Source organism: Ipomoea nil, unplaced genomic scaffold (genome assembly GCF_001879475.1).
Source record: "Ipomoea nil cultivar Tokyo-kokei standard unplaced genomic scaffold, Asagao_1.1 scaffold0259, whole genome shotgun sequence".
Classification (NCBI taxonomy): Eukaryota; Viridiplantae; Streptophyta; class Magnoliopsida; order Solanales; family Convolvulaceae; genus Ipomoea; species Ipomoea nil.
In genome coordinates this window covers 4,446-20,487 of record NW_017616687.1, presented here as the reverse complement: position 1 = coordinate 20,487, position 16,042 = coordinate 4,446, and the positions used below count along the sequence as shown (strand labels likewise).

At 43.3% G+C, this 16,042-nt stretch overlaps 1 protein-coding gene across 1 annotated transcript; it reads left to right on the top strand.

The window, feature by feature from the left end:
* Positions 1–11,825: 11,825 nt before the first annotated feature.
* LOC109147152 (eukaryotic translation initiation factor 5A-2) lies at positions 11,826–14,232 on the top strand. Its single transcript, XM_019294791.1, has 5 exons — positions 11,826–12,040; positions 13,024–13,146; positions 13,226–13,282; positions 13,581–13,655; positions 13,944–14,232. The coding sequence occupies exons 1-5, from the start codon at positions 11,918–11,920 to the stop codon at positions 14,046–14,048; spliced, it is 483 nt and encodes a 160-aa protein (XP_019150336.1). The 5' UTR covers positions 11,826–11,917; the 3' UTR covers positions 14,049–14,232.
* Positions 14,233–16,042: the final 1,810 nt, after the last annotated feature.

Genomic DNA, 16,042 nt, shown 5'->3' with positions numbered 1-16,042 from the left:
GGCCAAGCCTTGGCCGACTTCTTGGTCGAATGCACCGCGAGTGAGGAAGAGAAGGAACGCGCCACGGAAAATTGTTTAGGTGAGTGGTGGGAAATGCACGCGGACGGAGCATCAAGTCGACAGCACTGTGGAGGTGGTGTCGTACTTATCACTCCTGAAGGATTTCGACTGTATTATGCCTTGAGCTACCTGTTCCAAGCCTCCAACAACGAGGCCGAGTACGAAGCTGTGTTAAACGGCCTCCGACTCGCCAGGGCCCTAGGGGTCGAGAGGTTACGAGTCAAGACTGACTCTAGGCTAGTAGTCGGGCAGATCTCAGGCACATGCGAGGCCAAGAATGCCCGAATGACTATATAGAGAGCGCGCAGTCGAGATGTTAAAAGAGTTCGGAGCCTACGAAATAGAGTATATATCCCGAACGGATAACATAGAAGCTGACATATTGTCCAAGATTGCCTTGGAGGGAGTACCGGACCACCTGGTAAAAATCTGTCAGAAGGAGGAGCTGAGTCGACCAAGCATTGAAGAAACACCGCTAAGGATCCAGCAAGTGACTGGCGAGGAATGGGACCGAGAGAAAAACCCCGAGATGTTCTGGATAGAGGACATCCGGCGATTCATAGAAAAAGGCGAGTTGCCGGAAGACCCGGGAGTCGCCGCAAGGGTTCGACGAAAGGCCCCCTTCTTCCAAATCATTGATGGGCAATTGTACAAACGATCGTTCGGAGGACCTTTGTTAAGATGTTTGCTCAGGCCCGAGGCCGAGAAAATAATGGATGAAGCCCATAGAGGCATTTGTGCCGCGCACCAAGGCGCCCACACGCTCGCTCGGAAATTAGTCGTCCAAGGATATTATTGGCCAACCATGATGCGGGACTGTATTGAATGGATATCCAAGTGCGGCGTTTGCCAGGCGTTCGCCAAGAAAGACACTCGGCTAGCTACCTTTTACACGCCGGTCACCACCGCCATCCCATTTGCCAAGTGGGGGATTGATTTGTTGGGGCCATTACCAGTAGCCCCCGGAGGCTTGAAGTTCTGTGTCGTAGCTATCGACTACTTCACCAAGTGGGTCGAGGCGGAACCACTGGCTACCATAACCGAATACCAATGCCAACGCTTTTTGTGGAGAAGGGTGATTTGCCGCTTTGGCCTGCCAGAGCACATTGTCAGCGACAACGAGCGACAGTTCGATTGTCAGGCCTTGGCCGACTTCTGCCGCCGACACGATATCCGCCACACTAAGGTGTCGGTGGCATACCCACAGGCCAACGGACAAGTCGAGAACGTGAACCGAACGCTGGTGGATGGGATTCAGAAGAAATTGGAAGATATTCGTGGAAATTGGGCGGATGAGCTTGACCGAGTCCTATGGGCTTATCGCACTACCCAGCGACGAGCAACGGGAGAGAGTCCATTCTCACTCGCGTACGGCTTCGAGGCAAAGGTTCCAATTGAGGTGGTCGAGCCCACTCACAGGGTCCGTACCTATTCAGACACGGAGAACGAAGAGAGTCTTCGAATTGAGAAAAATTTCTTGGAGGAAAAAAGGGAAGCCGCGAGTGCGCGAATGGCTGAATACCAACAGGCGGTAAAAAGATATCGCGATCGGAGGATTCGTCCGCGAGCCTTCCAGGTCGGCGACCTCGTACTACGGGATCGACAGGCCAGCCAACCCACAGAGGGGGGCAAGCTTGCGATTAAGTGGGAGGGACCATACCGCATTGCCGCGATTGTCCAAGCTGGAACCTACAAATTGGAAACCATGGAGGGCAAGCCCGTGGATCGGATTTGGAACGTCATCCACCTAAAGAAGTTCTATCAATAGAAAGGCACAAAACATGTATGGGCCCAGGGGTCCTGAGAGACTCGAATAAAAGTACAAGATACAGTTAATCACTCCCCGGACTCGGCGAGAAAGAGTTAGGAAACAAGGGCCCAGACCCTCAGTCGTTTCCGTGAAAAAGCCAAGAGGAGTCGCCTAGACTGAGGGACTCGGCGAGTATTTAAAGAAACAACGGGGCACTGACCCTAAACGTTTCTGAGAAAGAAAAAGCCTAAGGAGTCGCCTCGACTGAGGGACTCGGCGAGAAAGAGTTAGGAAACAAGGGCCCAGACCCTTAGTCGTTTCCGTGAAAAAGCCAAGAGGAGTCGCCTCGACTGAGGGACTCGGCGAGTATTTAAAGAAACAACGGGGCACTGACCCTAAACGTTTCTGAGAAAGAAAAAGCCTAAGGAGTCGCCTCGACTGAGGGACTCGGCGAGAAAGAGTTAGGAAACAAGGGCCCAGACCCTTAGTTGTTTCCGTGAAAAAGCCAAGAGGAGTCGCCTCGACTGAGGGACTCGGCGAATATTTAAAGAAACAACGGGGCACTGACCCTAAACGTTTCTGAGAAAGAAAAAGCCTAAGGAGTCGCCTCGACTGAGGGACTCGGCAAGAAAGAATTAGGAAACAAGGGCCCAGACCCTTAGTCGTTTCCGTGAAAAAACCAAGAGGAGTCGCCTCGACTGAGGGACTCGGCGAGTATTTAAAGAAACAACGGGGCACTGACCCTAAATGTTTCTGAGAAAGAAAAAGCCTAAGGAGTCGCCTCGACTGAGGGACTCGGCGAGAAAGAGTTAGGAAACAAGGGCCCAGACCCTTAGTTGTTTCCGTGAAAAAGCCAAGAGGAGTCGCCTCGACTGAGGGACTCGGCGAGTATTTAAAGAAACAACGGGGCACTGACCCTGAACGTTTCTGAGAAAGAAAAAGCCTAAGGAGTCGCCTCGACTGAGGGACTCGGCAAGAAAGAATTAGGAAACAAGGGCCCAGACCCTTAGTCGTTTCCGTGGAAAATCCATGAGGAGTCGCCTCGACTGAGGGACTCGGCGAGCAATTAAAGAAACAAGGTTAAAGAAAAGCGTCGAGCCCAAGATAATACGAAAAGGAAGAGAAAATGGGAATTTTATTAAAATTAAAAAAAAAAAAAAGGCCCGAGAAGGAGGCCAGCCTTTACAAAAAGGGACTATCTTAAAAGAATAGCCCTAAACTACTGGGGAGGGGGTGTCGACATCAATCCCTTCAACTTGAGCCCCTGCCGTTGGTCCAGCCAGGGGAACGGAAGAAGGGTCCTCAGCCTGAAGAGCGGACTCGGCGAGCTCAGGAGGTGTTGCTGAGGGAAGAGTCGCCGAATCTGCGGCTGCTGGAAGAGCTGTCGGGTCAACAGTTGCCGACGGTCCTTCAGTCGCCGGAAGAGCATCTATCACGGGCTTGAGGCCCCAGCCCTCAGGAGTGAAAGAGGAGTCACGGACCAGCAAGGCAGAGTGGATTTCCGTCTGCGCCTCGCGAAAGCCAAGGCGATAGTCACGCTCGCCTAAGTCCAGGAGGAACTCGTCACCATCCGACGTCGACAGCCACTCCTTGGCGATTTCCTTTTGGCAAGCTTCTATCGCCGCCTTCACATCCGCCTCGAAGGCGGCCGACTTCTTGTAAGCCTCAACGGAGGTCGCAGCGATCGTCGCCACCTTGTCCTGCTCCTCCTCCCACTGCCGGGTAACCCTCAGCATCTCGGAGTTGTGCACTTCCACCACCTTGAGGTGCTTCGCCTGCTCTTCCAGAAAGGCTTCCTCCGTCTGGCGTAACTTGAGGGCCATAGACCGCGTCTCGGTCCTGTAGTTCTGCAGCCGCTTGCTCATCTCCATCTGGAAGGTGAGGTTCTGCGAAACGGCCACGAGTCAGATAATAAAAGGAAAGAACGAATGAGGGGAATTTAGTCGAGAACACTTACGCGGTACGACTGGCGCAGCGAGGCCTCGACGATGTACTCATCCCCCAGAGCATGAGTCGCCGCCACGTCCTTATGCAGAAGGACGTTAGTACACCACTTGCGGACGGAGGAGGCGCCCATCCAGATTTGGGCATCCTCTTCTACCTCGTGGCACAGCCGGATCCTTTTTGGAGTCGGCCCACCAGTTTGACCGGCCGGACGCTTAGAGCTTGGACTCTCTGTCTGAGGAGGAGGCGGCTGTCGAGTGGGCGACACAACTGGCGACGGAGTCAAATCCACCACATTACGAGGTGGTGGGGGAGTCGACCTTGGGGCCGGAGACGGTTGGGAGGAAGAGGCAGCAGCAGTGCCGGAAGTGCGCTGGGACAACCGACGCCTCATCTTTTCGGCTCTGTCCGTCATCTCTAGAGTCGGTTCAGCGACCTCATCGGAGCTGGAGGAGTCGGAGTCGTATGGACCTGCGAAAGGAGGGAAAATCATAAGTATTCCGAGTCGGAATGTGACATAATAAAAAGAAGAGGAACGAGAGGGGACGAAGACTACCTACGGTGGCCGCACCCTCCGGCAGCAAGCCACGCTTAGCCATGGCCCGGACTCGGGACCAGTACTTGACGGAGTACGGCCCAAAGCCCTTCTAGAACTCGCCGCCCAGGACTGCATCATCGGAAGGGACGGCACGCCGAGAGCAAGGCTTGAATAGAGCGGCCGGCCACAAGGTCGGAAAGGTGAAGGAAGAGAAAGCAGGGCGAACGAAGAAGTAGAGGAGCTTCCAGTCCTTAATGGAATCGGACAACCCCTCGAAAAGCTGTCGCCCCGGGCGAGCGGCAACTTGAACAAAGCCCAGCGAGTGCGAGCCGACCTTGTTCACGGTGAAAAGATACCGGAACAGGTCTAGATCCGGCTCGCACAACTACCAGTGGCAGAGGTTGACGAAGCAGGTGAGGAGTCGGTGAGAATTGGGAACTAATTGGCCCGGAACTAAGTTGTAATGGCGATAAAAAAGGGAAAGGAAAGGACACGGAGGAACTCGGAAGCCAAAGGCAACCGAGTGCAGGTGAATGCCGACACAACCCTCGGGGGGGGGGGGGGGGGGGGGGGGGGGGGGGGGGGAGGGTCGTAAATTTGCCGGCCTTCCGGGGCGATGACTACGGCTGAAGGCCCAAGAAGGTATTGGGCCATTTCCAGGTCCACCGCATTAACAATGGACGGTGGCCCGGAAGGACGGACGATGGAATCGAACTTGCCTCGCGGCCGTCCAATGCCACCCGGCAGAGCCGCCACCGTCGTTAAAGGAGCGGGGCTCAGCGGAGTAACCGCCCCCGGAGAAGAGGGGGTCGGAGGAAGAGAAGACGTCGATGGAACGTCCGCCGGAAGTTCCATGCGACAAAGAGAAGACGTCGATGGAACGTCCGCCGGAAGTTCCATACGACGGGGAGGAGAAGAAGAAGACGAAGAAGGAGAAGAAGAAGAGGGGGAGGTCGCCATCGGGTTATCGACCGAGTAACGACGGGAAGAGGAAGAATGTGAAGAGGAAGACATTACCTAAGTTAGGTGGGAGATCGGAGGAAACGCAGAATGGCCGGAGAAGCTCGAGAAGAGAGTGGAAAAGAGACGAAATGGCTATTTAAAGGGGGAGGAATTTCAAAGGACGGCCACGTGTCACCTTCTCGTTGGAGGAAGTGGAGGTGACGGGATGTGAAGAGACACCGCATTTAATGCCTCAAAAGGCGGGGCGACGGTTCAGGCCTAGGGTTAGCTTGCAGACGGCGCGTCTGCCCTAGGCTAGGGTCGGGCGTCAGTGACCCGGCCTGCTAAGCCGGAAGCCCATCATAGGCCATGGCCTCTGGGCCCATGAGGTATGAGCTAGAAACTTCTAGAATGACCCGGTAGAACCCGGCCCATCAGATGGTATCAGCCAAATTTACGAAGAGACTCCGGTTGCCAGGTCGACGAGCAGACTCGGCGACTCTCTCGCCAAGAGGGTCTCGCCGTAGCATCAGTCCCGTAGACCAGAGGTCGGGCGACAAAATAATGAGAAAATGTAGGGTCGGACAGAAAAGCACACAGTTTATTGAATTAGCACGAAGATTACAAGGCCCAGAACTCGGCCGATGCAAATTACAAGAGAAAAACGGGTCAAGGCTTGGCTTCTTTCTCTGTCGACGGGCGAGCAGTCAGGGGGCCTTCCAGGAGGTACTGAGAGCGGAAAGCCAGAGGACTCGGCTCAGGCTCAGGCATTTCGTCCAGATACACGGCGGGCTTCCCGTCATCGATCATTTGCAAGGGCCTCTCCAGAGCGCTCGGCGACATGGCAACACCAAAGAGGGGAGGAGCCTCCCACTTCTCTTCCACCACTGGTTCTGGATCCTCCACCACAGGCTCCATCTCCACCACAGGCTCCATCTCCACGTCGATAGGCTCCCTACACATCAGGTCCAGCATGTCTGGAGGCACCACAATGGGGTCTGAAGCCGAGTCGCCTACCAAACGACCTCCGTTAGCCAACCTCTTCTACCTTAACTGCTCCAGTCGAGCATACTCCTTGTTACGGATGGACCAGCGGCGATCACCATCCCTGTAACTCATAGCGCCGTGCCTTCGCGAAGTGGAGAGTGTTGAGATTTGCATCAACTGTGAGGGGCCTTTATATAGCCTAGTGAAGGCGAATATCTAAGCGATAATCACGGAGGAGATTATAACTGACATAACTGAGCCGGATTAGACGGATGACGCGAATCTCTGTCAGAGATTAGTTCCATCAAATCCGCCCGGGAAGAGCAAGATTCGCACGCCAACGCAGAGAAGATTGGATTCGCTCGAGATACGGGGAATCTTTCAGGTGTCAGACTGAAAAGAATCTGATGACGTGGCCGACTCCTTGACCAGTCATCCGGATGGGTACGCAACAAAATACGACAAAACATAAGGCAAGGCGAAAATAGCGTTTTTTATTATTATTATAGAAAAGGAGGATACAAGTAGCAAGGAGCTTATTACAATAAGGAATATGAAAATGCTCCTAGAAAAGATTCCTCCGAACTATGGCCGACTCCGGCACATATGATCACTCGCCGGGCGAGGAAGAGTCGCCCCCAAAGAATCCCCCCGATGGTCCAGGTGGGGATGGGTAGAACGAGTCCCAGAAAGCTGGCATGAGTGGTGGCGCGATTGGCTCCTCATCATCTGGATACGCCTCCAAGTAGCGGGTGTAGTCCTCATCATTCATCAGGCCCGTAACTGGCCCGTCCAGGTCGTCCAGCGGAATTGAGAAGGTCATTCTGAAAGTAAGTTGCTCGGGAACCGCCACCTCAACAAAGGACCCGTCTTGAGAAGTCACTCGGGCAGTTGTGGGAGTAGGCGGTTAGCGTGAAGACGGAGCGACCTCACGACGAGGGGGAGTCGGCGGCTGAGAAGCTGAGGAAGTAGCGCCGGCAGGAGACCTCTGAGAGGCCGGGCGAGGAGTCTTCTCTTTGTGTTCCCTTTCAGGCCGAGTCCGCTTGGAAGGCAGCGGACGCCAAGGAGACCCGAAGTCAATCCGTTTTCCTTTCAGAGGAGAACGACCCATGATGGACTTGTGAAGGTAAGAGAGAAGGGAGGAGGCCATTTATAGGTGCCAGGTTTAGACAGAAGAATCCAAACGGCTCCGTGAGATCTGGAGAGAATGGGTGAGGATCCGGACGTTACAAAAGGCTATTTAAGCCGTGGATACAGTGATTGAAGGAGACGGACAGTTGCTACTTTTTCAAACCCAGGCTAGCGTACCGGGTATGAAAAAGTGAGGGACTAGTTGATGGGGTAAGGACCCCGGCCCAAGAGATAGGGGCCCAAAGGAAATGGTTCAAGACAGGAGAAGTGGGCCAGCGTCTGAGGAGCCCGAAGAGCAAGTGGGCTGAGTCCTGGAGTCGGCCCAGGCCCAGGCACGAGGCCCGGGTCAGAACTGCTAAAGAGGAGCCCAATGGGAGCTTAGGCTGAGACGAGGAGTCGACCAAGGCCCAAGCCCAGGGAAAGACTCGGTTCAAGGAGCCGTTGAGAGCATTGAAGAGGCTCGTTTAAAAGGGAGCCGTTAGGACATCGAAAGCAGGATCCGGACAGACTGTTACAAGCCTAGAAGAGCCGTTGGTCGGCCGAGTAATGACGTCCAACGGCTCCATATCTTGATTAGTCTTGAAGTCAGCCATTAAGGGCCTTCAAATCAGTAGAAGAGGAGCCGCTATTTAAAGGCTCCTCCACTCTTGTAAAAGGACAGACGATTGAATACCCGGAGGGGGGAGAATACGAGAGAGATTCCGAGTACTAGCACTATTTTCGAGATAGGCATACATTTTTATTGAAAGGTGTATCCTCCAGCCAAAGGTTGTGTTGGACCTCCTTGGGCCTGAAAACCCAGAAACCATCAATTAGTATATTGTTTTTTTGTTTAATTTGGCCCCCCTCACCAAAGCATCTCTCCTCCAAACAAAAGTTTAAGCTTTCAAAACCTCACCAAAATACCAAAGTATTTGCCCCCTCCAAGCAAGGAAATGTTATGATGTGAGCACATGTCCACCTTGCAAGGTGGACACGGTTCTATATTCATAATTTCTATACTGTAGATCATAATTTCTATCATGTAGATTTATAATTTATATACTGTAGATTTATAAAATTTATACTTTAGATTCATAATTTCTAGACCGTAGATTCATAATTTAAATACAATAGATTCATAATTTCTATACAGTAAATTCATAATTTCTATACTGCAGATTCATAATATATGTACTGTAGATTCATAATTTCTGTACTGTAAATTCATAATTTATAGATCCATATAGATGCGATGATATGTGTCTTTTTCTCCTCTATAAAGGGACCATTAAACGCACCATAGATGGGGTTCATTGTTATTATTATATATATATATATATATATATATATATATATATATCTTTGTTGTCAAATTGTTATAATTTCAGCATGCAAACTTAACTATATACCATTATATATATATATATATATATATATATATATATATATATATATATATATAAAGAGTTATTGTCATCTGGGGTCCTCCGAGTATATATAGTGGCACTACCACGTTTAGTCCTAACTAAGTTGAAAGGATAACTTTGCCTTTACTTTATTAAATGGCATGAATGGCTAAAACAAACAAAAGGGCCACCATGTGTTAAAATTTGAAAGTTGAAGGTCAAGTGGTTAACTTGAAAATTTTAGGACTAAACGTGACAAAATTACTATACTCAGAAGACTTCAATTGGACTGGCCCAAGAAAGTAATTGGACTGGTCCAAGAATGTAATTGGATTAAGGAAGTCCAAGAATGATACACAGTGCGGAGCAATTGTTATACCGTGGAACTGTGTTCGCAAGGTGGATACGGTTCTATGTTCATAATTACTGAATTCTATGTTCATAATTATAAACTCTATGTTCATAATTTTTGAACGTCATATTCACAATTATTGAATACTATATTCACAATTACAGAACTCTATGTTCATAATTATAAAACTCTATGTTCATAATTTTTGAACTTTATATTCACAATTATTGAACTCTATATATATTCAAATTTACAGAACTCTATGTTCATAATTATAGAATTATATGTTCATAACTCTATGTTCATAATTATAGAATTACATGTTCATAATTTTTGAACTCCATATTCACAATTATGATAATGTTAGAACTGTGTCCACCTTGCAAGGTGGACACGGTTCCACAACATAATTTGCCCAGTGCCAATCGTTATGCTGTGGAACCCTGTCCACCTTGCAAGGTGGGCACGGTTCTATGTTCATAATTACTAAACTATATGTTCATAATTATAAAGTTATATATATACATAATTATTGTACTCTATATTCACAATTACAAAACTTTATGTTCATAATTACTGAACTATATGTTCATAATTATAAAGTTATATATTCATAATTTTTGAACTTCATGTTCACAATTATTGAATTTCTATATTCATAATTACAGAACTATATGTTCGTAATTATGTTCACAATTCTATGTTCATAATTATAGAACTATATGCTCATAATTTGTAAACTATATATTCATAATTATGAACAGTTTTGAAACCGTGTCCACCTTGCACAACATAATTTGCCATTCATAATGTAACAATGGGAGCGTTATGCTGTGCATGGTGCACACTGAATTGGATTTATAATTTCTATACAATAGATTCATAATTTCTAAACTGTAGATTCATAATTTCTATATTGTATAGTTATCAAATTATGAACATATAGTTCAGTGATTTGTGAATACAGAGTTCAACAATTGGGAACATGAACATTGAAAATTATGAACATAGAGTTTTGTAATTGTGAATATAGAGTTCAAATAGAAATTATGAATCTATAGCATAGAAATTATGAATCAAATTTCCTGTGCACCATGCATGGTACACACGGTTGCACGACATAATTTGTTGTAACAAGGACTACCAATATAAGCCACTCTAGAATTCTTATTCTTTGTAGGGCTCTAGGCCCAAAATATATGTATAAATAGACACCCATACATGAAAAAAGGGAGGCAATCTTCATTATTACAAGGCAATTCTAAGCAATAAGAAATATTCATTTATTTCTATATTTTTCCCATATACTCTTATTTTAATGGTAATGTTGGCCTGCCATTGACTATCCAAAAGTCATAAAACCAACAAACTCCACCAAAGAAATTCAATTATATTGCTCACTATTTTGAATGTTTTATTATCTTTTAATTATCCATTGTCCTTGCCAAGTACGTGATGACACCTTTATTACCATTCTAAATGGGTAGTTACATAATTGAACCCGGTGATGGAGGCATTGATTCTTTAAGCTGAAAAAAATTGAAAAAATATAAAATATATATTAGTGTTTCAATAAAAAAAAATCCATACTCTTTCAATCATTGGGTGAATCTCTTCGCTGATCTTGAGTGCCTCTGGTCTAGGATCGAATAAAAAAGTTGTATTTTTATTTTCCAAATTAAAAAAAAAAAACGTATTTCACGCCAAAATTTTTTAGAAAAAATCAAATCTAATTTTGAAAAAGAAATTTTTTTAAAAAAAATCACAACTGTACAAAAAATGAGGACGCGAAATCATGTTTAATAATCAACTCTTAGAATCTTCGTCTCTAGTCTCCACAAAAACCACAACTAGAGGATGCCAAATCTCCTCGTGCCGAGCTCGGGCCTAGGCTAGCATTGATCAAGACCGGTCCAGGATAACCTGGGCCGGTCTCATGTCGGGCCTACCCCGAGTTGGTCCTGGATCTGGGCCCGAGCTTCTTGTGTGCCGATCTCGGATTAGGCCCATAATTATTTATTTATTTTTATGTAAAATATTTATACATTTTTTGTTTTTGTTTTTGTTTGAAATAAAATTTAAACCATTGAGCTTATAACTAACAACGAGTGTTCTTACAACTTAAACTACTTCAACCTCTTGATATAATAATACTAATTAATATATGCACCCACGCACACTTTTTCAAAGTTAATATTTTTTTATTAAAATAATATTTTAACCATTAATTTCAAAATAAAAGAACAATATGATTTTCTACAAAATAAAAAATTTATAAGACTTTAATAACATTTGAACTTGTACTATTAAAATTTTTTCTAAGACTTGTAATATTATTTGATAACTTATAAATATTATAAAGTGTATTATTTTATATATACGAGTAATTTATAAAGTCCATGTTAGATTCGGATTTGGACCGTACCTGGGCCTGTTAGGGACCTAAGTCGTGCCCGGGCCTGGGTCTGGACATGTTTCGAATTAGATTCCGGGTTATTTTTTATAAGACCGGAACCGACTTCTATAAGCCAGTTTAGATTTGTGCTAAGCCCAAACCAGACTCAGTAAAGCTCAAGCTCACTTTTTTCCGGACCAATTTAAAATCTTCGGACCGATTTAAGACTGATTTGACATTGAACTGGTCCGTGGGCACCTCTAACCATTGCAAACAATGCCAAACCCTAGGGCAAAATTGCAGCCTATTTAGAGCTATAAAAGCGTGATGTTCCGTACGTTTCTTCTCCCCTTTTTCGGTTGCTGCTCTGAGGACTCATTTGCAGTGAAGAGAAAAATCCGAAAAGAAAAGAAAGGAAAGAAGAGGAGCGATGTCGGACGAGGAGCATCAGTTTGAGTCCAAGGCCGATGCCGGCGCCTCCAAAACCTATCCCCAACAAGCTGGTACCATTCGCAAGAATGGTCACATCGTCATCAAGAACCGCCCTTGCAAAGTATATCTTTTTTCTTTTATTTCTTTTTATGATTCTTTTTCAATACTTTGCTACATGGGTTTTGCAGATTTATGATGGTCGAATAAAATTTTTGATTTTTTTAATAAAGGATATGAAATCTATGGATTTATGTTTTTTCTTGCCTTTTGTTACTTTTGCTAGTATTTTTGTGTTCTCCATGAGGAATGAATTTCACTTGAGCGTTGTGATATATGATCGAGTTCTTTTTCCTGTATATTGAAAGTATCAGTGTTGTATGCCTGTGGTGTGAGGGATGAATTTTAATACCTAATTGGTGATGATTGGATCCTGGATTTTATGTACTGGATGTATGTGCTGGTGTATATTTACTTTTTTTTTTTTTTTTGTGCTTTTATCTGAATTGTAATTACTAACAAATGGCTCTTTAACATACCTTGGCTACAAACTATTCTCTGAGGAGTCTGCTATCTTTTTTTGGACTTTTAATCTACTGACTTTGGTACTTACTCACTGGGCTTTATTCTAAAGGAAGTTATCAAATAATACTAGTAATAGACATGTTTGGAGCCGTTTACTGGGGAATTAGTGTGCTTGCGTTTTTTGTGTGCTTTCCGTTCAAAAGCTCTGCTCTCTGCTTACACTTCTTGTGTTTTAAGTATTGCCTGTGTTTGTGGAAAACATGAATCTATGAAGATAAGCTCTGCTCTTTTCTTGTGTCATTGGTAGGGTTGCTGGGTGGGCATGTGCTTACACTTCTTGTGTTTTAAGTATTGCCTGTGTTTGTGGAAAACATGAATCTATGAAGATAAGCTCTGCTCTTTTCTTGTGTCATTGGTAGGGTTGCTGGGTGGGCATGTGCTTTGTATATCCTGTTAATTATGTTTATGATGAGCTGTGCATATGGTCTGTATTTTTAAATTGAAGGAAATGCAATATGCCACTAACTGTCTTTATTTTCATCATTTTAATTGAAGTATTCATGGTCTCTATGGTTAATGTAGGTTGTTGAGGTCTCTACCTCCAAAACAGGGAAGCATGGACATGCCAAGTGTCATTTTGTTGCAATTGATATCTTCACTGGCAAGAAGCTTGAGGATATTGTCCCATCATCTCATAACTGTGATGTAGGAATTGTACTTTTGTTCATTCAAGATGTTGCTTTTGGTTTTTTCTCATGACTACTGTTTTACTACTGTTTTGCAGGTTCCTCATGTTAACCGTACTGACTATCAGCTGATTGATATTTCTGAGGATGGTTTTGTAAGTAACATTTGTGAATAAAGAATGCCAATTTAGTAGAAGTGTAGAATAATATCCTATTACATCATTTGTTCTTGCTACTTTGAGTTACTTTGAACTGTGAAACTTGGTGTTGTCATTGTGTTATAAATATTTGTGTAACAATAAATGGCTCCTAATATGCAAATTTCATCATATTGACTTTTGTTCGATATCCTTTTCTAGTAAGGTGTATATGTGGAGTCATTATTCGTTGGCATGCTTTTATAAGATTCTTGCTCAATTGTAATTTCAACCTACCTTCATTGTTTTCTTTCAGGTGAGCCTTCTGACTGAGAGTGGCAACACCAAGGATGATTTAAGGCTTCCGACAGATGAAAATCTCTTAACTCAGGTTCCAAAAGCTCTTGAATTGAAAGAAGTTATTTTGTCACATTTTGTTCCCCGAGTACCGTGAGGATTTGATTTTCCATACTCAGTGTTGTAAATTGGCCTAGGAAGCTGCTAGGCTGTGGGGATTTCACTCCTAGGTGCCTTTTAGTCGGCCGTGCCCAACTTGGCCGAGTGTGTGTGTGTGTGTGTGTTATTGTTATTATTATTATTATTATTATTGTTATTGTTATTGTTATCGCCTTTTGTAACTTTGTCCATACTCATTTAACTTCTGAATTTTACTTGGCAGATTAAGGACGGATTTGGTGAAGGAAAAGATCTTGTTGTATCGGTCATGTCTGCAATGGGGGAGGAACAGATCTGTGCTCTCAAGGACATAGGCCCAAAGAACTAAGATAAGTAGCGAGTATTTACATCTTAATGCTTGCTTTGATGCATGCGTGGATCGTTGAACATTTCTGGATCATTGGCTGTATTGCACTATTGTTGCTTTAGTCATAGTTTTGAACTCTGTTTCGTGATATATATATTGAAAGTTTAGACATACAATCCTATATTTACCTGGTGGTGTTTTTTCTCATCTATTTTATTTTATGTATGGTCACCCAAGCCCTCATATATTGCCTATCATAAAAAGTTGGATTTAAATTTGTATTCCAGAATTATTTATTGCCTCATCTGGGACTTTCAGTAACAGAAATTGAGTAATGTTATCTTTTAAGCAATGCAATCAACTAAGAAGGAATTCATCAACCATAGTTTGGTAGCACAAAATTATCAATTTGGGTGTTTCTTTAGCTACAATTGTCCAGCTTGAGTAATACTGTCTGTACTTTGTGGACCTTTCTTCATGGGAGTGTCATTTTAGTTGCCATTTTCTATTATGTGTGGCTAAAGTATTTCACAGTTGTTATACCATGGTCCACCTTGCGAGGTGGACTTGGGTCTAAAATACACAATTTATATATTGAATGTTCACAATTTACCTATTAAATGTTTATTACAATTTACCTTTTACAAAATTGTGAACGTTCAGTATGTAAATTGTGTATATTGAATTTGGGTCCACTTTGTAAGGAGGACCCGGGTCCACAGAATACTTTGCCATTGTTTTACAACATTCAATATCCCATCTATTTTCAATATTTCTTTCTTTTTCGATGGTTTTATCTATCAACCAAATATTTGTAGGCCTATAATAATGTCAGTATTTTTTATTTTATTTTTCATTTATTAATTTTATTTAAAGTTTAAATAGTATCTCAAATTAATTAATTATCAAATAAAATATAATATACAGTAACTTTTAAAATCTAATTAGAATTATAATTATTTTACATATAATTTCTAACTTATATATAAAAACAAATTGAATAATATTTTTTTTTAGAAACAAAAATTAAAAATAAGATTGTAAAGAAGTGTAGCCACTTCATTACAACGCAGAACAGACTTACTTTATGTGGCGCACTAGCGGTTGTAACCTTTTGTATTTCCTTTTTCTTTTTCTATATGAATTTTCAAATCTTACTTCTTCAATTTTATTTTCTGATGATCTTATTTGATGCGTTTTGAAAAGCTAATTTTTTTATTTTCTGATGATCTTATTTGATGCGTTTTGAAAAGCTAATTTTTTTAGAGTAAAAAATGGGAGGATAACATTTTCCTCTTCTTTTCTCATACTTCCTAAGCTTGTTAGGTCTTGTACCTACACCTAAAATTTTGGCACTCCCAATCATTTGCTTGGTAGTTATGTATTGATTTGGCATCTCAAAAGCTACCATTGGGATGCCCTTGGTCTATTAAAAGTACAACAATAATTTACACTGAGCAACAATATTAAGTACATCAAATGTTATTATTAATGCACAAATGTGTAAGATGTTATTATTAGGTGCATTAATGTGATGTGAAAAGATAAATTACTCGCACTATTAAGTGAAAATAGTTGCACAGTTATTGTACTTGTACTTTTAATACATGTTACTTGCACCAAAGTTTGATTTATTTACAAAAAAATTTACATATGATCCGTTAGATCTGGACAAGTGGACGGCTGTGATTAATTCTCGGTTCTTTCTTGGTCATTTGTTCTCTATATATTCCATTTCATATGGAATAACATTCTTGTTCATTCAAAATTCATTTCATGAAACTATTAGTGAATTGAATTACATCAAAATCTTACAAACATTGAACCATTTACTTTTATTCTCCATTTTTCATTTCTCAAGTTTATGACTCGCATAATTTATTATTTTTTTTCAAGCCTCCATATTCATTTTCGAAGCTCAATTTACTAGAAATCTAAATACAAATTTGAATGAGTGAAAGTTAGGAATAATATGGGAAAGAGAGTCGTGGATGACGACCAAAGAGAAAATTGTG

Coding starts and splice junctions, on each gene's coding strand:
- LOC109147152 (XM_019294791.1), top strand. CDS start 11,918: ATGTCGGACGAGGAGCATCAGTTTGAGTCCAAGGCCGATGCCGGCGCC. Junction 12,041..13,023: donor TCAAGAACCGCCCTTGCAAA/GTATATCTTTTT, acceptor TGGTTAATGTAG/GTTGTTGAGGTCTCTACCTC. Junction 13,283..13,580: donor ATATTTCTGAGGATGGTTTT/GTAAGTAACATT, acceptor GTTTTCTTTCAG/GTGAGCCTTCTGACTGAGAG.